Consider the following 25,450-nt stretch of genomic DNA (forward strand, 5'->3'; position numbering starts at 1 on the left):
TTAACAACTGGCTATGTGACATCTTCACCCCACTTGTGACAAATGAGAGTTTGAATGATGAGTTGGAGCTCGTTTGCCTTTCGGCTCACGCGAAGATGCGTAAGGTTGCCGATAATGATGCCTGCGCGATGAGGTGCTAGCAGTGCACAATGCTTGGCACAAGCTTCTGCTACTACTAATTAAATTAAAACAATAAAATGTATTCCTCTAGTATTTGTGTAATGAAAATAACTCAGTTTAACATCTCAATGATTTGGTTTGAATGCCTGAATGCTGCCTGACCACAATTACATAAAACATTCGCATCCCAATTATTTGGAAGTTTAAAGTGCACAACAAGCTATTTGGGTTGTGATGAAAAGGAAATCTTGCTTTCAGTAATTATAATAAGAGAGAGTGAACCTGTCGTGGGAGGATTGCCAATAACGATGCAAAATTATGTTTATGACACGCATGTAAACAACGTGTTCTCTGGAGTTTGCTAACTCACAGGAAGGATCTTCTTTAGACCGCATCTTAAAAACTCGTTGCGCAAATGTATCCTGAAGTCCAGGTCGTCAGGGGAGGTGACCAGCGCATTGATCAGCTGCATGCAGGCAACCTGTGGAGCAGACAAAACAACGAAAACAAAAGAAAATCAATCATGAGAAACTATCGACTAAATATTTTACCTGAAAAAAAGTATCATCATGAGTAGGGATGGGTACCGGTCCGGTTCTGACATAAACGGTAGTAACCAGACCGAAAAGCAGCGCACATTTCGGTGCTTTTTTTTCCTGAGATTTGATACACTTCGAATTGTAGCCAATCATTTTACGTTTCCGGGGATAGTAGGCGGGTCCAGGTACGTACGTTCTTTTAGAGCAGAGCTACAGATTAAAAATGTCCAAGACGAAGCGGTCAAAAGTCTGGCTGTACTTCACAGCAAAAGATGCAAACTCAGCAGCTGCAACAAGTGCTTTAAGCTGATACTGTGATACTGTGGAAAGGAGGTAACACCTGAAATCTGATGAAACACCTGGCGACGGATAGCGTCTTTTTTTAAAAGCCGAGAAATGCGCCGTATTTGATAGCTTGCTGCGAGACCTCACACCGAGCGCATCTACTGCAGGTGTGGTGCCTGTTATCGGACCCAGAGTTAGCAACATCCCCCAAAAAGCTGAAGAGTAGAGTCCTGGCCCCTAGCCCTGCCAGTGTAGCAGAAATGATGAGGATGATGATGCAGCAGCAGCCGTTCTTCTCTGCGTGAGTAGCTTAATGTTGTTCGTGTGTAATTTACGTTGAGTAGGCTAACCACGTTATTACATTAATGCATGTAAGGTGAACTAGCAAACACCATCATAGCTACATGCAGCTGTCTTCTTGTTTGATGGCAGATACTCCCTTCACCCTGGCCAAAAAGGCTAAAATGACCAAAGAAAAAGTGGGAAACAGTTAAACATGAGAGGTTTTTGGACAAAGTTTGTGTTTTTTCCATTGTTTAAGCTGCTTCCAGCCAAGAATGATACCATATATGCCCTATAGCTGCAGAAAAGGCTAACATTGTTATCTTTTTACAAAAAAACAGCTGAACATGAGAGGTTTTTGGACAAAGCTTGTGTTCTCCATTCTTTAAGCACCGGTTCGAGCACCGTTTAAGCACCGGCACCGTTTCAAAAGTACCGGTTTGGCACCGGTATCAGATAAAACCTAAACGATACCCATCCCTAATCATGAGATATGTAAGTCAACTCTAAGATGCATGTTTAGCATCGTGACTGTAATTTGAGGTGAATATTTGCACCTTAATATTTCCTTTCAAACTGCAAAATTACAAAAAAAGCACGAGGGAAGTAAAGAGAGACGAGTCAAATGAAAAATTGCAGAAAGTAGAAAATACAACCCTGGTATGTCTATTGACTGTATGTGCATTATTAATGGATTTATTGGTAAGGAGAAATCCTCAAAGTGAGTGGTGGTGTTTGCCTGCGTGTGCTCGGTAGGTGGATGAGGCTGGCTTGGGTAACGAGGAAATTACTGATGAATTATAATGACCTGTAACGTGTTTCAGGGGAGGAAGTCGTGAATAAGATAGTTTCCCTTAGACAGACAATCGATAGCAGGCTAAAGGATTCAGACAATCTAAAAAACCTGAAACCTTGACCCAGTGCTGTCGGTATGTATGCGTTAATAACAGCTGAGTCTGTGAGGTTTCCTGTGTAAGCTTTATGATTTTTCAAGGTTAAAAAACGCTATTTGGTCAGTTTAACGTTTATTTCCATAAAGACCAACATTCAGTCCTGAATCAACTTTTCCAACCTTAATACGACCCGAACACGCTTTTTATTTTCTACTCAGTGAAACAAAAGTGAAAATAACGCCACTAACCTTTGATTTTCCTGTGACTGCAGCGCTCGTGGGCGCATTACAAAATGCATTCATATTGAAAAGTATACGTTTGTTGTAGTAAAGGATGCGCTGCAGCTGACTATGTGCCACGGCTGCCAGGAACCGCAGTGATGACAGACTTCGTGTTTGAGAAAAGCTTGAGGGCCTCAAACTGAGAACTGTGCGCTGAAACCTGACATTTTACTGTATCCACCAGAGGCCAGACACATAAAAGAAACTCCACCAAACCTTCACAGAATTTATGTGAGCGAAGAAAGTCATGGAGCTCATGAAAAATTCTTTCTCTTCTGCTGCATACAGATAGATACTTACATCAATCACCTCAAACATACCTCAGTCATGTATTGTGGAGTGGGAAGCGGTCGGGGGTAAGGGCATTATGTGTGTTACGCTTAGAGAGCTGCAGTGCTGCCAAAAGGGGGGCTCCAAACATCGTAATTAAAAGTGGCACTGCCAGGACGGTTTGAAAGTTGAAAGTCAGAGTTCTTCTCATGCTCGGCAGACAAGTATACCCCAAACTGGGCTAAAACGCATTTTAATCACATTAGCGAGGTCTAGTTCTGGAGCCCATTCCAGGTTTTGGATAAAAAGTCTATTAATTTCCTCCGAACCCCCTGCATCAGCAAAGCATTTTAATTTACTTCACAATTACCAGCTTCATTTCATTAACGGCAAAATTTAAAGGAAAAACAACAGTCTCCTAATAAAAGAATATCTACTTTCTCTTCTACCACCCGCCTCATCAGTTTCCTTCATGACTTTTCCTTCAAGACTTCTCAATCCCTGCAGCTAAAGTAATTTCTTAAGTAATTTCCTCCTTTTGGCTTCGCAAATACACGTTTTAAGGGGTGTTGTTGTTGCTATTACAAAGTTTTCTTGTTGCTGAAGAATACTCGTGAAGTATTTGTAAAATGGAGAATTTAAATGAAGCAGCAAAACGAATAAAAAAGAAAGACGGGAGAAAAATATAAATTAGGGATTCGACATCCTTTTTATTATTATTTCATGATGTTTTTGAAATGAATGTGGAAATCAGCGTGTTTGAGTAGAGCTTCTCAGCGTAATAGTTGGAGAATCAAACTGCACCTGGTTGTGGAGGTGTGTCAATGTAACGACTACGTTTGGAAGCACGAATGCAAACCTAGTGCAGCGTGTTACATAGTTACCATTAAAACACGAAGGTCACTTTTATCCACCAAAGGTAATAAAAGGGGAATGATGAATGCATGCTGTGTGTGTGTGAATGCTTATGTGAGTGGACTAACCTGGAGCTGCTGGGCCTCATGGTTCTCCAGTCCTTCCACAATTGGAGCAAATCTCTCTTTATTGTTCCTTTCTGCAGCAATCGTCATAGCAGCCAGAATCTTATCCAAGCTGGTAGGAAACAGAGAACAAACACAAAAGTCAACAAACACTTTTATCACATGGCTACCAGGACATTTACTCACAGTTTTCACCTCAGGCATCATGTATCTTATTTTCCCTTGTGTGTTGGCACGAACGTTTACTCAGCCCATCTTTGGTCAATCTGACAAATTATACCGCTTTCAATCCCTTTGTCTACAATTTAGTCCTTTATTGTTTCAGTGTCCAATTTTAACTGTTACTAAGGCGATGGCAGACAAAAACAGGGTTTTCCTGCAAATGTGTTTAGTAGTCAAAGCAACTGTGGCTGAACGAGATGGAGTCCAAATTATTGGAGGGACAGCCAGACTAGTGCTCAAACACTCAAATACACCTATTGAGAAGGTAAGCAAATTAGAGCACTTGCAAAGGCTCAAGGCAGCTCAACTAAATAGAGTGTTGGACAATTTTAGCCTCTAAATTGTGAATAAAGTATGCTGCACATAACCACACCCACACAAACAGGGCTGCAATAAAAGTAAATTCATGTCTGATGAGCGGTTACATGAAGAGTTATTCACAACATGTGTAACCAATAATTGGCAGCGAGTGGCCCCCGTCACTGCAGAGCCATCGTTGCCATGGCATGCATAGCTTTCGTTAAGTTTAGGACACTAGCTCAGCCTACTGTGAATGCTATAGTATTAGCATTGTAAGTAAACACCAAATGAATGCATGTTTATGTATGTACAAACATGTGCCAAATAAACTTGCAATTTTGACTTTTCTTAATTTGTAAAGACTCAACCAATAAAATGTTTAGGGTCAGGAATAACCAGAAGGAAATCTGCGAGTGAGGAAGACCATGTGCTTGACCGACGAGGCTGCATGTGCAGACTAAGCCTGACAAACAGATAAATAGAAGGATGATTCTTTGTGATAGAGGTTACAAAGTCAGACAAACGCGGGGAGCTGCATACTGAATAACTTTAAAGCCAGTTCAGACGACGCTTCAAAACAGGCGAGATAGATCTGCTTAACTCGCTGTGTTCCCTTTTGATGCTGTCAGCTAAAGTGGGTGTTGAACATGAGCCAGCGTCACAATGTTGGTTGAGGAGGAAGTTTCTGAGCTAAAAAAGTGACACCTCAGCTCCTTTGGCTGTCATTTCTACAAGATACGGGCATTTTAATGCAAGGCTATGATCACGGCGACGATCTTCATGTTTACTTCAACATTTTCTTGAATGCTTTGACTGACGCGGATGAGACAGACAGAGAGAGGGAGGTCTGTCCTGTCTATGTAGCCAGTATCTGCTTAAAATAGTAGTTGTGTGCGTATACATGCAGTCTCTGTGTAAAGAAGAGACTGAAGAGAACATGGATCTATCTGAAAAATCATTATTATATCAAATCAAGCTCGCTTTGGGAATGATGTGCATTCAGTCAAACTAATTGTGACTGATTGTCTGTATTTTGACTTCCTAAGGAAGTCGCAGCTATGTGACACTCAGCACTGCTAATAGTGATAACCTGTTAATTTATCTGCTACTCATTCTAGCCTTGACAATGTAAAGACCCAAATGTAATCCCTTGTTACTCTAATTACTAGAATTAATGATGGTAGGATTCATTAACAGTGCCCCCCCTCCAATCCCTAAAGTGTCCAGGTTTGCACATCCTGGCTCAGGAGGACTGTTTACTAGAAAAATGGGGGAATAGTCATTATTGTCTCAGTGGTTTGAGCCATGCATCACCTTTCATGACAAAACAAAATGTCTCACATCGATTTGTTTGGTATTTATAGAAGTAAAACTGTTATTTTTTATTACAAACAGTACATATAGTTAGAATTATTTCTTGTCTGGCAATTACATTATAGTAAACACGTGTTTAAGTGGCATCTTTAGAAGCTGATACAGGGTAAAAAATCTAAACAAAGAAAATTAAGAAATAAGACAAAAATATCTGGATTAAAAACCTTATTTTTAAAAAACAAAAACATATGCAGGCATAACTGAGGCCTATCTGAGTTGTCAGAGATAGCAGACACATTCCTGAACTCAGCTTCTCCAACAGAATTTGTGGGTTTGTTTGTTTCCAGCACTGCATACAGACTGACTTTGAAGTGCCATTGTTATTCTAGTCTGGCCCTGTGGGAAACAATAAAAAACACTCCCCTAAATCCAATTTATACGCTGTCAGCCTGCTTGTGTCTGCAGCAAGCTACACTGAGAAGTTCACCACATTAAACAGACTAAACTGCATCATCTGAGCATGTGATCCAAGAGATTTCTACACCGACTAAGGTCACCTGTAAATGCAGCGGCAACTCATAGCGGGTAAACACATAAGCATGGGCTGCAATCTCTGTATGACTACATGCCACCCAGTGAGAGGAGATTGAAGCGACAGTAATATTATAGGGATGTCCTGCACTCTTCCCTCTATTTCAGAAACAGGGATTTGTATACACAAAGCAGTGATGGGCCATGTCTGTCATTGTTTTTCTTTGTTTTTCCATCAGTCATTCGTTTATTTCTATATCAGCTGCGATTTATTGAAAAATATATAGAAAACCTGAGAAATATGTGATCCTATCAACACTTAAAATCCCCATAGGAGATGGGCAAAAGTATGGTAGCAACTTCAAAGGTCAATTCATCCACATGACCCAAAGTAAAGACCACAAATAAGAATTTTATTCAAATTCAACCTTATTTAAAATCTTTAAACCTGCAAAAAAACCAAAGCTCCCAATTTAACGCGCTGACCTGCAAACTGAGACGAAACGTATTGTGTCTGCAGACATCGGTGGTTGGACTTTGATAGACTACCTACGCATGTGATCGTGATGTCTCTGAATGGAACTTACATGTTTTCCTCTCCGATGATGCAGCAAGCGGAGAGGATTTTGACAATCTCTGTCATCATGCTGGTCTGTTTGGGGTCAATCGCTCGAGCCAACAACGACAAACTCCGCTCATCTCCCAAGATCCTTTGCAGTCCATACTACGGGCACAAAAGAAGACAGGAGAGGATGTAGAAAAAAGTCCACTGGGTATAAATTAATGAGAACATTAGCATTCATAGAGAACTTTCACTTCAAGTAAAAAACGGAAAAAAAATCTACGTAAGTTATAGTTAGCCTTAATTTTCTTATAAGGAGGGACAACGAGGCCGAGGGAGAAAATAAAGAGGATGATGAATTAATTTAATTCAGGACAGGACTATAGGGACAAATACTTATAGTCTCATGCACCTTGTAGTCTCCCCACAACTGAGAGAATGGGTAGAGATGACCACATGTGGGGATTAACTCTAAGAGAAGCAATATCAACAGTTCATCTATCCTTGAAATGTGTGCCACTTTTGAGAAATGAGCCAGACTGCCCAAAAAAGGATAATTAAAAGATCTGAGACTGTGGGCTTGATATGGTAAAATTAGCTTTACGCTCCCGTTATCCCAGGCTCGTCAGAGTTCAGATTCAAATAAGGTTTGGAATCTTGGCCTCTTGAGATATTTATAAAATGTTTAATGTAAGTGAACTAACAGTTTGCTCTCTCGTGCTTTTTATTTTTTTGTAAAATAAATTCACTGTTCAGCTGGTGAACATTTCAGGCCTTTTGCGTTTCACCTCCTCTTTGGCTTTGTTGCTCCTAGAGTATTTAAAAGTAGAATGGGAGGCAGAGCCTTCAGTTTTCAGGCCCCTCTTCTGTGGAACCAGCTTCCAGTTTGGATTTGGGAGACAGACACTATCTCGACTTTTAAGATTAGGCTTCAAACTTTCCTTTTTGCTAAAGCATATAGTTAGGGCTGGACCAGGTGACCCTGAATCCTCCCTTAGTTATGCTGCAATAGATGTAGGCTGCCGGGGGATTCCCATGATGCATTGAGTTTTTCCTTTCCAGTCACCTTCCTCACTCACTATGTATTAACAGACCTCTCTGCATTGAATCATATCTGTTATTAACCTCTGTCTCTCTTCCACAGCATGTCTTTATCCTGTCTTCCTTCTCTCACCCCAACCAATCACAGCAGATGGCCGCCCCTCCCTGAGCCTGGTTCTGCTGGAGGTTTCTTCCTGTTAAAAGGGAGTTTTTCCTTCCCACTGTCGCCAAAGTGCTGCTCATAGGGGGTCATATGATTGTTGGGCTTTTCTCTGTATCTATGAAGCGCCTTGAGGCGACTTTTGTTGTGATTTGGCGCTATATAAATAAAATTGAATTGAATTGAATTGAATTGAGAGCAATATCACTTCATACTGACATGAAAAGAGATTTTAATGTGGGTGATCAGTTGTGTGGATGGCCTTGAATCATACAAACCTTATTGTTCATGAAAGCCTTCAAACACTGGATAAGTTTATGCTGGTTGCGTTTATCAATGGGCTCTTGCCTGAAAAGAAAGAAAGAAAAGTCAGATTTTACGCATTGTTATTGAATGAAAAGTACAACAAACAACAAATATACGAGGTGACTCACTGTTTCTTGTCCAGCAGCTTCTCCAGTGCCTCCAGAAGAAGCCCGAGACCCTCATGGCCAAAGTTATTAACCCAACTGTAAATAAAACACATAGACAAAAAAGCTGGTCACACGATACTCGTTCTAAATTGTTATTGCCGTGCTGGTGTGCCGTCAGCCACGCTGATTCACAGAAAGAAGCAAGCACAAACAACAATATTGCATTAACCTCAGAGGAAACGAGTCACTCGGAGTAATATCAGAGGTTTAACACTTAACTCGATAAATTGACTGTTGCAGTGATTTTTAATTCCTAACAGAAAGTGCTGCAAATCAAACCCCTCCTGCCCTCTCGCTGACACCGAATACAGTCTGAATCAGTTTACATTTAAACTATACCCATTTACAAGCAAATGAACACCCATCCATCTTAACTAGTGTTCCCATTGCCAAGCAGTTTGTATCCAGCACCCCCCCCCCCTCCCTCTGAGCTACAACGTTACTGTGCCAAAAGATTAAGCAATGCAAGAAGATAACATTGTAATCGATAATGGATCGCGGGAGATAACTGGCTATAAACCTCAGCGTATCAGGAGACAGCAAATGATCCAGTGCAGATGAGCCCGTTTGTCTAAGCCAGCGGAAGAGAGAAGCAGGAGGAGGCTGGGAGGGACTGTGTGGTCACAGCGAGATTATATCATTAGCATTACTTGTTTTTGGGCCTCCGACTGTCAATAATGTAAAATATATGGGGCAATTTTATGACATTAACGGGGCATAAGTCAACGATTTATCCCACCTTTTTGACAATGATTTGAAATAATAATGGTTTCAGTATTAAAGCCATTTGTATTGACTCAGTGAGTCGGAAGAGACCCTCAATTAGGGATGAGATGCATTAGCCTAAGGCAGCTAGCAGAGTAGAGGTGAGGTATTTCTTTGATCTGTGACTAAATTAGCACGCACAACAAACCCTACCTACCATTACTCACATTTCATTACCAGACAAGCAGCGCCGGTTTATAAGTTATTAATATTTACCGTGGTATGTAATGATGATCTGTTTTCTTAATAAAAACAAAACACATTATAATGTTTAGAAATGTCTTTATAAATGTCTGTTTACCAAGAGCCTTCCAATTTGAATGTTTTTTTCCAGCACATGCTGGAAGCCATAAAAGAAAAGAAAAACCAAATTGGCTCCGTTTACTGCAGAATAACAATGAAGCTGTATGTATATGTGATACAGAGGAGGTAGAAGTTAATGAAAGGCTGCGACAACACGGAGGGAAAGGAGGCGACATGGCTCAAGAATCACAATTCACTAAGTCCACAGTCTTTGTTTATGCTCCTTAGTAATGATGGTAATGTCAGTCTTCGGAGAGCAGGAAATTGGACCAATATTTGTGAACAGAAATTTGTTCATTACACAGTGTAACTGTAATATGGGATGTTAGGAGGCTACGAGACATCTCCGAGGTGTGTGCGAGAACACTGCAGACAAAAACAAAAAAAATACTATGTCCTCTGCCATAAGGTTTTTACATAATTACAATTTCATGCTTTGCAATCATGTTCGTTATCACAGTAAACAAGGTGTAAATGTGTAGTATGACGACTCTGTTTTGCTGTCTGCGGAGCACGAATCCTTCCACCTTCAAAGGAGTGTGTGTTTACACGTTGAGTACATTTTAGCAATGCTACTGTTATTTATAGTGCCTGATTTTATTTTTTACCTATTAATTTACAAATTAACACTCGGTGCTCACAATCTAGACAATGTGTTTGTTGAAAGGGTTGTGCCACTTCTGTACTTTCAAAGGGTGCAACTATAATTCCAATTAAACTATGAGACTGAGAGTGTTTTGTTTGTTTTGATAGTGTTCGTTCTCTCTTTGCTTTTTTTTTTCAGTTTGAAATGCAAATCAGAAACCCGATTCAGTAAATATATAAATTTTCAATTTATATATTCACATTCAATTCAATTCAATTTATTAAAGGGTAATTCAAAAGGAAGATAAAGCTTCATTTTTGATGAAAAAAATGCTTGGATAGGAACATCGTCAGGTTTATAGTCGTGTTTTACGAAAAAGAGGAAAAAGGGAGTCTCCTGTTAAATGCACTACATGGACAAACATATCAGGACGCATGTCTTAAGTGTTTCACTCCTATTGCTACAGGTGAATAAAATCAAGCACAGAGCCATGTAGTCTGCCATTCCAAACATTTGTCACTCACAAGGTCACAGTGAATTTAAGCATGGTGCTATATGTACTCCTCCTAGATATTATTGCAAATCACATCAACTGCATGAAGTTAAAGAGCAGATACTAGAGGTGGGAATCACCATACATCCCACGATACGATATTATTACAATTTTTAAAAAATATTTAGCGATATTCAGATTCTGTACATAAAGGTAAACTTTATCAATATTCATTTTCTCTAATATCAAAGTCTCACACTCAGTCTTTCTCTCATTTCAGTTTGATTGTTGACAAACTGAACGGTTTGTATTACAGTCTAGTCCAACTTAACTGAATCAACCATCTGGTACAATTATAGCTATTCTGAACTATGCAGTTTATGAAAACTATGCAGCCCCTTCAGCAACTGAAGAATTTGAAAGTCAATTAAAACAAAATATAATTTTACATGAAATAAAAAAGTTTTAAACTTAATTCAAATAAAACATGTCTTAAATTAAAATAAGTAAACTGTCATGTTTATTGCTGCCATAAACAAGTTAAACACATTTGGACAGTGAAGGAATGTCAGGATTCTTGCTCAGAAAAAGGATCAACATGCTCTGAAGTCAGAGCACAAAAACCTTTTTTGTAACAAAATATCGATTTCTGCTGTCCCTGTATCGATACATTATTAGCAAACAAAATATCACCATGCTACACAGTATTGATTTTTCCCCCCACCCCTAGCAGATACTGAGGCGAAGAGTACCTGCAGCACAGTTCATAGTGCAAAATAGCTTCTAATGCTCTGCATGTCTTTATATCTTTCTGTCAAATTGAGAATAAGTGCAGCAAACATACATATAAACTCAGGGACAGCAGAGTTTGGACAATTCTGATAAGTTTGAAAGCCATTAGTTGATGTGGACATCTTTCTTCTTCAGCACAGTCTGTAAGCTTTCTTGTGATTTCTTTAAATAGTTTTTGAGGCTTCTTGAAGAACATTCAAAACTCTTCTTTGGATAAGCTTTTAACGTCCTTCTAGTTCTCGTGTAATTTGGTGCACTTTCGTGACGTATCATCACAAAAAACCAAACAAATTCAAAAACAGCTTTACGGGAGAAAACTAGCCTTACTATGAGATTTACAAATGCATTCTTTTAGCAGACAAGCTGCTCTAATTAAAGGAGAATTCAACTTGTAAAATACGCGAGAGAAGTTTGCTGCATGTTTGCATTTCTGTGTGACTGCTGGACTGAATCAGAATAGGCAGAAAAGAAGAGAAACTGGGATTGTCTGTGCCCTAAATTTTTCATCAAAAATGTGCGTCTTGCTGAAGGTTGCAACATAATGCAGTCCCCTAAAGGTTTCTAAGGCACTAAATGTTTTTCTGTCCTCCCTACATCGCAGACTGTCTATCATTTTCTGTCCCCTCACGTATACCCTTAGGTCCTCTACAGGTTGCCTTCCAAATGTCCCCAAAGTTACCACTAAGAAAATGAGAGATGGTACTTTTAGAGTGTTTGTCCTCAGGCTATGAAATGCCCCCTTTCTGTTCATCAGAGAACTCACCTGAATGGACAGCAACTAAAACAAATAACCCTACTTTTTCCACTATGCTGCGGTAATAATAAAGTAATAACAATGATGCCAGCCTCTGTAACAGATCTATGTTGTTGTTTCTTAAATACTTTCATAGTTAATAAGCAGAGCAACAAAACGTGTGCTGCGGATGTGGCCATAGGCTCTTGTTTGGTCAAATGTAAAGTACCTTAACGCAGAAACAACACGAGATGAGATCCTTTCCTTATCACTTTCTTCTCCTAATGTGGGAATACATCTAAAAATTTCATTAACTTGGGGGAGAACTTGTTCATCTAATATTGATGGCTATAATCCTCTAGTTAAGTGCCACCAAATTGTGTTACTTTCTGCAATCATGTATATTCCCCAGGCAAAATGAAAAATTCATGGTTGGTCTTAGGGAAGCAATTTCTTATTTTATATTTTGTGGAGTTTTTTGTTTTTTCTTTTGAAGGGGAGGGGCTCTGTTAGCTTGATGCAATTATGTTACAGTTATGTTAACTGCGAGAAAATGTATGCAGTGAAATTCTCACACAACAAGAGTTCAAAATGAACTATATTTTACTAACAAGATTTTTGTTCAATTGTAGATTTTTCTCAGCACTGCAGTAAAAAGAGCAGTTATGTTATAACATGTAATAATGTCACGGGTTACATATGTTATATGCATGCAACCAACATCTATGCCTCTTATATTTGGTCCTACAGCTTGTTTGAAGTGTAAAATTGTTTCTATTATTATATTTACTATATTTTATACTACAAAAGAGTGATTCCTTTACAAATTAATAGTATTTAGATGGAAAGATATGCTGTAACTACACTTTTGTATGTTATTAAAACAAACTCAGAGCAAAGATCATGGAAAAGAAAGGTACATCGCCAGGGAAGTGTTGCTACATAAAGAGAAGATCACCAGCCGCACTAAGTGACTCAACAGTGGAAGAAGCAGCGAGAGGGAGACACTGTCCCACCTTGTTTGTCTGATCACTGGTCTTGTGTTTGGACTTTGTGTGTATTGATTTCAGTTTATAGACCAGATTTATTATTTTATCAGGGCTTGGTGAAGGGTTATGTTACTGAAAGCTTCTGTGTCTGTAAAGTATCTTTCATATTACATTACAGGGCCGAGGCATACAACTGTTCCTCCTTGGGACTACTGACCTATTCACCACTACAGGATCGGGACTTAGGGCCGAGGTGCCGTGCAACACAGGCCTGAAAGATAAATCTTGAAACCAAGCACCACCAGTGTCTGTTTAGTGATTTAGCATGCCAAACATGGGGGAACATTACACTGTGATCAATATAAAAGCCACCCTAAATGCCTATAAAGCACAGTGCATATCAGATGACAGAAATTAAATATGAACATTATCTTTCTGTTCCTCACATCTTTAAGCAAAATGCTTTCTACAAATAACTATTAAAAGCAGCAACATTTGTCTCTGCTTTTCTAGAGTATCACAGTCTGATGGATTTCGTGGTTTGTCCTTCCACTCTACCTCCCCTTGGTGGGTACTTACCACTTATGACTGGGACTACCCGGCCTTGATGCTTGGCGATTCTCCAATACAACTGTCTTCTTGCACATTGTGTTGACTGTTCTCAAAGCTGATTGTCGATGAGTGTTCTCAGATCTTAGCACGCACTATGTGATAATCAATGCTGCTCCTTCATTTCTTTTGCTCTGGTTTTGACTCATTAGTCTAGAGGTAAAGTATCGCTACTGGACCAACATAGAGATAAACACAGCAACTAGCACTCTCTCCCTTTCCATCTGAGGCAACTGGCCAAAATTAAGCACTTTCTTACGAGACAGCAATTTGAAACAGTAAACCACGCTTTTGTAACCGTTCGGCTGGATTACTGCAATTCTCTTTATTTTGGGGGGAGTCGATCTTCTGTTTTTCGACTGCAGTTAGTCCAGAATGCTGCTGCACGCCTTTTAACTGGCACTCGTAGATACGAGCATATCACCCCAGTTTTATATTCACTTCATTGGCTGCCCGTGCATTTTAGGATCCATATTAAGCTGCTTTTATTTGTTTTTAAATGTTTGTCCAATGCTGCCCCTCTGTACCTCTCTGAGCTTCTTCATCCATACATACCTTCCCGGTCCCTCAGGTCGGTAGACCAGCTCCTCCTGAGCGTGCCCAGGACTAATTGTAAGCTCAGAGGGGATCGGGCGTTTGCTGTGGCAGCACCAAAACTGTGGAATGAGTTGCCTTTACATGTTAGACAGGCACCTCCCTTATCTGTTTTTAAATCACGTCTTAAAACAGATTTATTTACTTTGGCTTTTAGCACAGCAGGACTTGTTGATGTCTCTTAATATGTTTCTTATTAATTATATTATTTTTAATTTTAAGATATTTTATATGTAATTTAAACCGTTTCCTCTCTTATATTTGTAGCACTTTGGTCAACATTGTTGGATGTAAAGTGTGTTATAAATAAAGATGCTATGCTATCCCCAGAGCCACATTATTAGCTTGCCTACAAACAGTGTTAGGGAGTAACGGAATACATGTACCGCCGTTACATATTTAAAATACAAAATATGAGTAACTGTATTCCGTTACAGTTACCGTTTAAAAAGGTGGTATTTAGAATACAGTTACTTTGTTGAAATAAATGGATTACACAGCGGTACTTCCCTGTTTCATATTGTGGCGGGTCAGGACTGTTTGGGTTTTGTTTGACAGCTACGTTCTGTAGTTCCAGGCGGCAGCGTTACGGTTGCCATGGTTACAGGGTGACGCTCTCTCTCTGCGTGTTTCCTGGGTGAGAGAGGCCTTTTTGTTGTTGTTGTGCTAAGCTAACAGGCAGAATGCTACAGGTATAGCTCTAAAGAATGTAGCATCATGGGCAGTGTAGTCCGTGCTGCAGGGAGAATGGACTGCCATACACGTTATGTGTCTGTGAGCGAGGGAGGGAGGAAAAGGAAAAGTACGAGCTGTCATGGAGCAGAAACGGGAGCTGGAAGCATGTAAATATAATAATAACCACTGCAGCCAAGAAGAGAGCCTGACGAGCCCAGTTGTAAGTAAGCTATTAAGACTCGACTGTACACCGTGTTCGTGTTTTCCTCTGAAACAATAAGTTCTGTTGGAGCAGCCTTTCAACGCCTCTCTCTGTCTCTGCTAGCAAAGTTGACCCAGACAACAAAGTAAAGCTAGTTTTCGGCTACGAGCCCGACACAGAACCCACCGTATTAGCCAGAGGTCCCTTTACTACGGTTCGGAGCCGCGGACCTTCAGTAACAGTAATAAATCACAGCAATAGTACATTCATGTAGTTGTAAACAGCATGATAATATATTAAGTAATCCAAAGTATTCAGAATACGTTACTCTCATTGAGTAATGTAACGTAATAGTTACAGAATACATTTTGGGGCATGTATTCTGTAATCTGTAATGGAATACATTTTAAAAGTAACCTTCCCAACACTGCCTACAAACGTCACACATTATTTGCACACACTTTGAAGTTTCTATAATATATTACTGTGGATAGACTGATGAATTAATTCAACAGCAGGCTGTAGCCAGCAAGTATCAATGACAAAAACATTTGTTTTAATCCTGCAAAATAATTCTTAAACTCCTACACCCTGTTTCTAATGCTGTTTGATCCTTAGCCACAGAAACCTTTACTTCACACAGAACTGAGTTAAATATTTAGGAGCCTGTAGATGAGCACTGGGGGAGGGGGGGGGGGGGTGGGGGTGGGCAAGGTGAACTATCAAGAGATTTAAATACTTATTGAAGTATTATGGACACTGTGTGCATCCAGCATCTGGCATTTATACATACAAAGTGAGTCAAAATCATTGACCTGTGCTGAACCTGACAGAGAACAGCGAGCAGGCAGGATGTTTCAGAGCCCAGCTAACATGCACCTTTCCCCTCCGTGCTGCCACTTTGCTCGGCAGTCTTCATAATAACTCCGGCTGGCTATAGCAACTCTTAAATATAATGCATCACAGCACAGAACATGTTACGATTGCGTGTACCATCTGAATAAACTGTTTCATAAAGTATATTCCTTGCAACCAATTTTTCGTTGGTTTTATTGAATTAGAGCAGAAGAACTGTCCACAGAGTCGTCTGCGGCGGTGCTGTTATTTCATAGTGCTACAAAACCAAGTAATACAGTCTGAGGACAATATACCTGGTGTCAGCACTCCACAAATGTAATTTCTGGCATAGTCAAGGAAGCGCAGGAACAAGAACAGTGCAGTACTCAAAGGGAGCACTTTGCACTTGTAATGGTATTCAGGTCTCAGCTTGATACTGAAACATGGCTTTAACAAAGACTAAAGATGTAGCACACAGGTGAACGTGGAACTGAAAGTATGCGTGCGTGTGTGTGAACATGAAAGGAGTGTGAGGTTGGAGAGTGGAGGTCTCTATCAGAGAGCTGACAGCACACCATGCTCCCCAGACACTTTGAAATGACTCCCCACGGAGTGCAAAACACTCTTGAAATTTCTAATTATCCCCAGAACAACACCGAGAATACCTACACACCAACATAGCATCACTGCAACCTGAAGGTACCCAGAAACCAGTGTTACTGCTAAAGCACTGCTGGACACAGTGTTTCTTCTCAATTTAATTGCGTGGTATTGTGTAAAGCTGCGTTTACTGAGGAAGATTAAAGAATGGACCATTAGGTTTGACGCAATGTATCAACACATTCCTCAGGCTTCTGTAAAGATGAGCTTCATCTTTCAAGTCGAAGGAAATGCAACGGCAGCACTTCCCTGGAAGAACTAATTCTATTCTCAAAGTCATTAAGTTGCCATTTTGTTCGAGCTTTTGTTGCTGCCACCTTTTAGAGGAGATGTAATTGCAGTATCAGTGTTCACCTTTGAGAACATGTTCACCAGAATTTGTGCCAGTATTTAATATCTGCAGACAACTAGTGAAACATTAGGACAGCTCTGCAGCTCTGCTAAATTCTGCGGCAGAAAGGATCGCCTTTGTAGGTCACATAAGGTGATAAATCCTTTTATTCATAAGCATAAAGGAAAGTGTGTCGCTATGAGAGTTTCCCACAGATTTGACATAAGTTCTCTTAAGATGTTTGTTTACAGGTCAAACATAAAACAGGTTTTATTTATTTATTTTAATACTTTCCACTTAACTATACCACAATTTTATATATTGCATTATATCAAAAAGAATAACATGAACCGTGACCTGTGAGTAATGACTAAGAGCGAATACCAAGAACAGTAATTATGGATTTATAGTCAGTTATTTCCTATATCTACCAGCTATTTTCGATACCGAAGCAAATAGTTTCCAACGAAATCAATATAAAATTCAGATCAGATATGTGTGAATTATGTATGCATGCTTTGGGGCTGTAACAGATATGGCTATCTTGGAGGTTAACAGATGGTGTCATAAAATGAAATAGGCATCACTCTTAAAATACACGCAGACACTGAGGACATTTATGTCTCCAAAATCATTTTCATTGCCTGTGAAGAAGAAGGGCAAACATCAAATTTGAAGTCAGCCGCAAGGGTACAAACTAGTTAACTTGCTCATTTCTCACTCCTTCTCACGTCCACTGAGAGGACAGTGTCATAACACTCGTGCCAAATTTAACAGTCAAATAAAACTCTGACTGTTCTGTGATTTATGCTCGTACTACTGTCAAAGTAAAAAGCAAAAATGCATTCTCTAATGAACTAAATCATTGTGAAACAACAGAAGGCCGCAGTGCACCTTCAGGTTTCTACTAAACACTTATGTCATTTGCAGTTTTATTCCTCCTTCATGAGTAAACTTTTCGGAGAACCTGAGGGTGACTGAGCGTGGTCGACTCTCGCTGCCAAGAAAATGACCACACTCAAGGCTCGCAAAATTTCAAAATCCCTGGTAGCCCTTCGGGCAGGCCCTCTTCAGTTTTTGGTAGCCCAAAATAAATTTAAGTAGCCCGAATTAAAAAAACAATTATACTTTAATGTATAATATTGTAAAGGAAACAAAACATCAATCTAAAAATATTTAAAACACAAATTACAATCATCAACTCAAATATTTGGTTCTAATTGACCAGAAATTTCTATGAACTTGCAAGAACTGTGTAGAACATGAATCAGTGTTCAGTAAGAGGCAAGTGGAACCAAGATCTAGGACATTTGCTTTTTGTTTGCAAAGACTGCTAAATCTTGCCAATGGTAGTTCACTCTTTGCAAAATAGTAGCTGTTCTAAACAGCTTTTTCAAGACTTCTTGTTGTGCTTGGTTTATTTTTAGTATGTTTTTTGCAATTGGTGTTTGTTCTGGGAAAGATACTGCAGACTGGGCAATAATGCATTTCTTGCATTTCTCATGGGTTCTGATGGGGTCTTTCTTAAAATGACTGGTCCCAGTAACAAAGGCGCTTGTCGACTCAGAAATCGAGGGAAACTCACAACACACCCGGCAGAACATTATGTTATTTAGCTCGTCATATTCCAGCCGCATAAATTCTTTTGTCCATGAAGTGGACCGTGAAAGCAAAAAACAAGCGCAAATTCAAATGCGATTTCCATGTGTCACATATTGACAGTGGCTCATCAATGCCGATGAATAATTACCCAGCTACATTTGCGAAAGAATGCAAAAGCATTGACATATATTTTTCCTTCCTATGATAGCCTGACGGGCAGGGCTGAGATGGATTTTGGTAGCCCGACTGGGCGAGCCCTGACACTGGAACAATTTTACTAAAGGAAGATGATAAAACTAGATCATCATGGCAGAGAATTAAATTGCTATTTTTCTATTATTCCACAAAGTTGGATGGAAAGAAATAATGCTTAATCCGCAAAGTTCAGAGTCCGTCTCATGTCCCGAGCTAACTCATCTCCCTGAACTTAAGCAGGGACAGCTGTTTTTTCTGCTACGTTTAAAAAGAAAAAATCAAATTGACAAGAAGTCTGATTAAGCTTACAAAAGACTATCGAGGATAACAAAGTGGATACAGAGGATTAATTATGGATGATTCACTGCCATATTTCCACATCAAAAATGACAAGAGTTGAAACAGTTATTCATCTCTGTGAAGAATCTATGTCTGACAGAGCTATCTCATTGATGTCGACTGTGTCTGAATTCTCACACAAGAATCATTCATCAGTGCAGGGCTGTGTTAACTCATAGCAGTCTTATCGAGGGCCACTATTCACACTTTGTTCTCGTGCCAGACGAGATTTCAGGCCTACGCTGTCGAGGGGGTATACGCAACCTGTGAGCTGTTTGTTTCAATAGCCACAACAGCAGACGGACAGATGGATATGCTTCTGGGTGCTGGTGTTAATTGGCCGTTGTACATGAAGCAAACAGAAAAGGCCGAGGGAGTAAGACTCAGGCATATAGAGTCCCAGTCAGTGCTATTACATTTAAACTTTTACGCCAAGGGAGCGGCTTTTTTGACACCTTATAATTGACTTTGTGTGAGTTTTTGCCAGAAATGTAAAATGTAAACAAGCTCAAGTATATTGATATATTTTTGCAGGTGAAATTTGACAAAAATGTTTCAAAATATCTAAATATATATGAAATAGAATATAGATTAAGCAGTAATGTTTAATGGTTTTTGACCGTAAAGTATATGCAGAGTAGGGCTGGGCGATATGACCCAAAATTCATATCTCGATATTTTTTACCTGGACGGCGATATACGATATATATCTCGATATTTTTTTTAAAGCCATAAAGTAAGAACAAAAAGAGAGTTCTTAGTCAAAGCTGTATCCCAGATGTCACACAGGCACTTTTATTAACATAGAGCATAGATGTACATAAAATTTACTCAAAAATAAATTATGAGCATTTATTAAATAATAATGCTCCATAAATAAAAGAAAACAATGTTGTTTTTGTGCATAACAAAAAGCTCACAATTGAGCAGTCAAAATGTAAACTAAAAGACGCAGAGCATAGTAACAAAGACAGATTTCACAGCTGCTCTGTTCCCAACTTCTACTGTGTGACTGACAGCATTGAGTTTGAAATCCTCTTTGTAACCACGTCTCTTAACAGGTGCCATTTATGGTCCTTATACACGGTAGGGTAATATTACGTTGAAGCACAGTACGTATCACTCCGCGAGGCTCCTCGGTAGCCGTAATGCTCTGACAATCCATCAAGCGGTGCAGCACCGTAGCTTAGCAAAGACGTACTAAAACAATTTTTTGACAGATTGCTGAGCGCTGTGTTCCACATAAAATCGGTTCGCGGCCATCAAGCACAACCAGAATTCATCCATAAGGCGCGCTGTCAACATTTTAGAAAATGAAAGTATTTTAGGCTGTGCAGCACCTCTGGGCTACATGGCGTTAGCGTGGTTAGCTCGTTAGCGTGGTTAGCTAGCTAACACGTTGACGGCGTCCAGCCCCACGCACGGGGCGATGCGCAGTAACTCGTTAACGGAGATTTGCCGTGTCCATCTTGTCGCTTCCTGCAGGTGAAGCGATGGGGGAGGAGGGGGAGTTGTGTTCAGTGAAGGAGAGGCGAGGCCGAGTAACGTTGCGTAAAGACAAAAGTGGACGAAAGAGAGGCAAACTTGTGGCTCCACAAGTATAGTTATAACGTAACATAGACTATATCGATATAAACGATATTGTCACATCTTATATCTCGTATGAAAATATATCGATATTTTTTAAAAGCTCGATATATCGCCCAGCTCTAATGCAGAGCACTGAGATGTCCTTGGCAGAGATGTCAGTGTTTCTCAGTGTGTTGTTCATTGCTTAATCATGCTGGGCAGCAGGACAGACAGCCGACAGGATGAGCAACTTTATGTCAGCAGGCATTGCAACTCCCCAGCCCATAAAAGGCCCATTACTAGCGTTCCATGCAGGCACAAGCATTCACCTGGGAAAAGCTGGTGAAACTGATTCAGACTCAAAAACACCCAGTGTGGCAGAGCAGCGAGATCATCACAACAACCCACACCTTGAGTATACAGACGCAGAGAGAAGCTCTAGTGTCAGCAAAAGTCTCCCGCCTCCACAAAAAGAGCCCGCAAGAAAATGCTCTAGATAAAATGTTCGACTTGTACCGTGAAGATTTCACATAATGAAAAGTTAGGAGCCCGGTTCAATTTTGGTTAAATATGTCTTAGGGATCCGAGGGCCAGCAGGTCTAATATGGAGGTAGCTGTAGGGATTCAGCAAAGTCACGGTGTAACGCCGAAGGCACGACTGAGAGAAGTAAAAAGCCTGGACAGTGAAAATGTGCTTTTGTGCTTTTGTGCTGATAACCACACAAACCCCTCTTCTCTATTCAAAAGTATATTAATAGGATTAAGTCATGAACACTCAAACTACCAGATGCAAAAACGCTAAACATATGAAAGAAGAGTATTTGCTGTACTGGCAAATTTAAAAAGAAAGTGTCATTCGACTGCTATATTAATAATGTAGAACTATCTCAATCATATGAATGTCTCCGCATGTGGTAAAACAGACAAAGAAGCAATGACATGAGTGGAAAAGTTGGGTTGAAACGCGGCAGGATTTCTTTCCTCTAAATGAGAAAATAACGGGGTGGTAATTTTCTGTAAGTTGGCATCTCTCTTCACATCAGTGGATTAAGAAATTAATGAAAAGTGGCTAGTCAATCTGACATTTCTAAATTAAGAAGCAAGTATCCAAATGACAAAATTAAAAGGGGGAGAATGAAGTAGAGGATAAATAATTGGCTGGGGAAATTTTGACAGAAAGAGAAGTGGAAAACATGGCAGTTGAAGAAAAAGAGAGTGGAAACAGAGAAGGCTCTGGATGCTCCAGGCAATGCCATCTGTGGGTGGATCTGCAAAGGCTGCGTGCCACACACCTGTGTGGGACTGCCTGGGAGATAAGGCCCTCAGCACAATGGCCCTGTGGCCACCTGCGCTGCCAAACAGGTGCGCAGCCTAGCCAATTAAACTATTAGACAAACACAGGCCTCTGGGAGCAAATTAGCAGCCTCCCCAAACACCAGAGGAAAAACAAAAAGCAATAGTAAGCACTGACAGTGAAGAACAACCACACTTTGATGGGGAGACTTTTATCTCGTTTTTGTATTTATGTTAAAAGAAACAAAGTTTGGGTCGGTTTGTTGTCATTTAAAATGATCATTTATCTGTCATGAATCCAAAATGACGTTTGAAATTTACAGGAAGTAAGAAAGGAGACAGACTTGGAGGCATTTGCCTCACGGAAAGTGTTTTTGTTTCTTTATTTTTCAGTTTCTTATACACCGATATTTGCTTTAAGTTCGTCAATGACTGGTGACATGTCATCGACAATTTAATTGCGGTATCGAGACTGAAACAGCTCGTTCTTCTCATGTTCAAAATATTCAAAGATTAAACTATTAGCAGATGATTTAAGTCATTATAAAAGGCTCGAATATGTTATTGAGGCTACGTTATCTCAAATGACAACAAAACAACTCATAAAAATGACCTCGTTGGTCACCAGTTGTTTTTATTTCGAGCTAATATCAAACTTTCTCCTCATTTTCATTTTGGCTCCTTTATGGTTATCAGCACGCTTGCTTGCCCAGAGCTCAGGATCAGAGGAGGAGATGCTGCGCCATTGATGTTTGAGATCACAACACTGAGTACAACGCTGAGTGTGGGCTGGATAAGTGGGATCTGCCACAACCAATTTAGTGGTTGTGGGAGCTCTTAATTCATATTTATATTTGAGGGTTACAAAAAAGAATCAAATCTAAAGAATAAAAAAAAGCTTTTTCTATCAGGCAAGTCCTAAATACTGACATACACGCCCTACTTTGGGCGTAAAAGATGCTAAAAAGATGCAAACATTGAAGACGTTAAGTTGCTTTTAAATGCTAAAAGATAATCTGGATTGTTGACCATTTTTGTTGTATTCCTTTCTGTTTCTACTGTGTAGTTGTTCTGTGAAGTACAAGTACCATATATAAATAACAATTAAATAATTTATTAAAATACACATATTTAAAAGCAGTCAAGTGCATCATTATTCTGAGGTGCAACTAAAAACCAAGCATGAACGCACTGCTCTGCACCTATTTCATGCTTATTTCCATTATATGCTAACATACAATCAAACTACACCAAAGGTTACATTAACATAGTATGAGTGAAATGCAGAGTTCCTGTGTGTTGTGAACCATAACAATTAAGTACGTATTAATTAGAGGAAACCTTCTTCATGCTGCAAGAGTAAATTAATAAGAGCTGTAAAGACAGGCAGGGGACAACACTTGCACAGTCCTGCCCAGAATCACCATCCAAAGATGGGTCCCTGGGTAGGTCTAGTCATCTGTGGGAGGCAAGTTTTTCATAAAGCACGGGTCACTCATAAGCTGGTCAAAGGTTCAGCCGTTTTAAAAACACCCACAGGGCAAGCCTGGCCTCAGTTAGAACCCCTAGGCACCAGTTGGCCTTTCTAAGTGGAAAGGCTGACTCCCTACAGCTTGCTGGAGTTTTCGGGCAGTGACTCCACAGAATGCAATCACTCTAGGGATAATTACTTCGCTATTAATTCATGTCGTTACATATTATATAAGGACTTTCATTTGTTTTAAGCTCAAACGGTTATATGTTAGTACGTGACGGTGTGCATGTGTCACGTAATCTTTTTAGCCACCTGAATATTCTTGTGCTTAAAAATTCAAATGCATTTCAGGTGAATTCCTTAATCTCCCGAGTTTGATGTGGAAGAAGAGAATTGCTGTCAATGAAAAGTTCCACTGTGTCCATTTCTGTATATAACTGGCTGTATTGAGCAGCTGTTGTGCACAATTTGAGCAATAATGTAACTATGTTGTCTTTGCTTTCAAACTGGTTAATGCAGGGATGGAGCAGCAATACCAGTAGTAGCACACAGATTAGATAAAAGCTCCTCTGAGGCTATGCTGCCAGGTCTGTTCTCTGTATGCAGGGTCAACATAAAAATGCTTCCACTTATACAGTGACCATTTACTTGCACCACTCATTGATTCACATTAGGAAACGGCTCCTGAACAGTGGGATGATAAATAATTTAGGCACTAAGCCTAAGTGTGTATTGCACCAGTGAGACTAAATTATGATTGAAGATCTCGTTTACAGGAGAGATGGTGGAATTTAGTTACCTACTATAGAAACGGCTGGGGGGGGAAAGCATGGTAACAAATGACCCAAAAGAAAAGCAAACAGGTGATACAGGTTCACACAGGATTAAAGAAAAAGTCCCCTTTTATGTTTGTTTTTGTTTGCTAAGAAGCAATTATTATAGCCAGATGTGCTCATTAGCAAAAGCTTGCTTTTTGAGTTTCCAATAACAAAATAAACTGGACTATAAATGCACAGACTGTGTGGGAAGAAAGAACAGAAGAATAAGATCTTAAAAACCACACGATGAATGAGCTACATGAGTTAAAATGATGCTTTTAAACATCATGTATATATAAGGACTAGAGGGAAAACTGTGGAGAAAGTGCATAATGTATGGGGACAGTAATAGCTAAAATCATCAGAACAGCAATCCTTCACAGTAGGGATGCACCGATACCGATATCGGTATCGGTGCCGATACTGTAAAATGTGTGTGTACTCATACTCGTAAAAGTTAACCGATACCATGAACCGATACCAACTTATTTCATTAATCAGAGGGTGGCTTGTCATTTCTGTTGTAGTTTTTTAGATTGGTCACTAGGGGGACATCCCGCGCTACACAGGCACAGGGTTAGGCGAGTGAGACTGGCGGCTCCAGATAAAAAAGAGAAACTGGAGGCTGCTGTAGCTAGGCTAAACAAAATGTCAGCAGTGTGGAACAGCCAACTTTAACTCAGGTTTTGGAAAAGCGATGAAAAATGTCAAGAGAAAATCACTCTGGATGACCAGCCAATGCCGGTCGTGGAAAGCATAGGATTGAACCGTCTTCTCAGCATACTCGAGCCGCGATATGAAATTGGACACTCTGCAATAATTTAAAAGTTTATTTTATTCTCAAACCTAATTTGTATTTATTTTATTCCAAACAGAAGTGTTTATTTATTATTCTGAAAGCTCGAGACAGTGCCAATAGTTCAGTGATATTTTGTTAAATTACAATGTGGAGACTCTGCAATAATTTAACAGAAGTGCTTATTTTTCACTTGAAATTTTTTTTGTGGTCATTTTTATTCCGATTTTATTTTTTATCGACAGAGAATAAAATAAAACCTGTCTTCCAATTCATTGTATTTGTGTGTGTGTGTGTGTGTGTGTGTGTGGTAGAAGTATCGGTTTTTGTACTCAGTATCGGCAAGTACTCAGATCCAAGTATCGGTATCGTATCGGTTTGAAAAAATTGGTATCGTTGCATCCCTACTTCACAGCAAAAATGTGTTTCCAATAATAAAAAATCTTTTAGAAAAGTTGTTTTCTGTGCGGGTGGGGTTCCTTATCATTCAGATTTTTGCCCGAGTACAAGACAGTTGGCAGAATGTGACAAAAGCTTTATTT

The 25,450-nt window shown here is 39.7% G+C and overlaps 1 protein-coding gene and 1 long non-coding RNA gene across 10 annotated transcripts in view; both read right to left on the reverse strand.

Annotated features, from left to right (window-relative positions):
• The window catches only part of diaph2 (diaphanous-related formin 2), a 421,028-nt gene that overhangs the window by 286,457 nt on the left and 109,121 nt on the right, over positions 1-25,450 (reverse strand). For all 9 annotated transcript variants that reach the window (XR_014868698.1, XM_085130728.1, XM_085130725.1 and 6 more), the window contains 5 exons: positions 8,215-8,289; positions 8,059-8,128; positions 6,605-6,741; positions 3,654-3,762; positions 491-601 (listed from right to left, as the gene is read on the reverse strand). Coding sequence is in view for 8 of the 9 variants with exons in the window: in XM_085130728.1 (XP_084986854.1) it covers positions 491-601; positions 3,654-3,762; positions 6,605-6,741; positions 8,059-8,128; positions 8,215-8,289 (502 nt within the window). In the remaining variant the exon portion in view is untranslated. The remainder of the gene's footprint in view (positions 1-490; positions 602-3,653; positions 3,763-6,604; positions 6,742-8,058; positions 8,129-8,214; positions 8,290-25,450) is intronic.
• Positions 12,366-25,449, reverse strand: LOC146524974 (uncharacterized). The gene is made up of 2 exons (XR_014868814.1): positions 15,426-25,449; positions 12,366-14,466 (listed from the first exon to the last, which is right to left on the reverse strand). It is a non-coding gene; the product is annotated as an uncharacterized LOC146524974 (long non-coding RNA).

The sequence above is a fragment of the Neolamprologus multifasciatus genome, chromosome 2 (assembly GCF_963576455.1).
Source record: "Neolamprologus multifasciatus chromosome 2, fNeoMul1.2, whole genome shotgun sequence".
NCBI lineage: Eukaryota > Metazoa > Chordata > Actinopteri > Cichliformes > Cichlidae > Neolamprologus > Neolamprologus multifasciatus.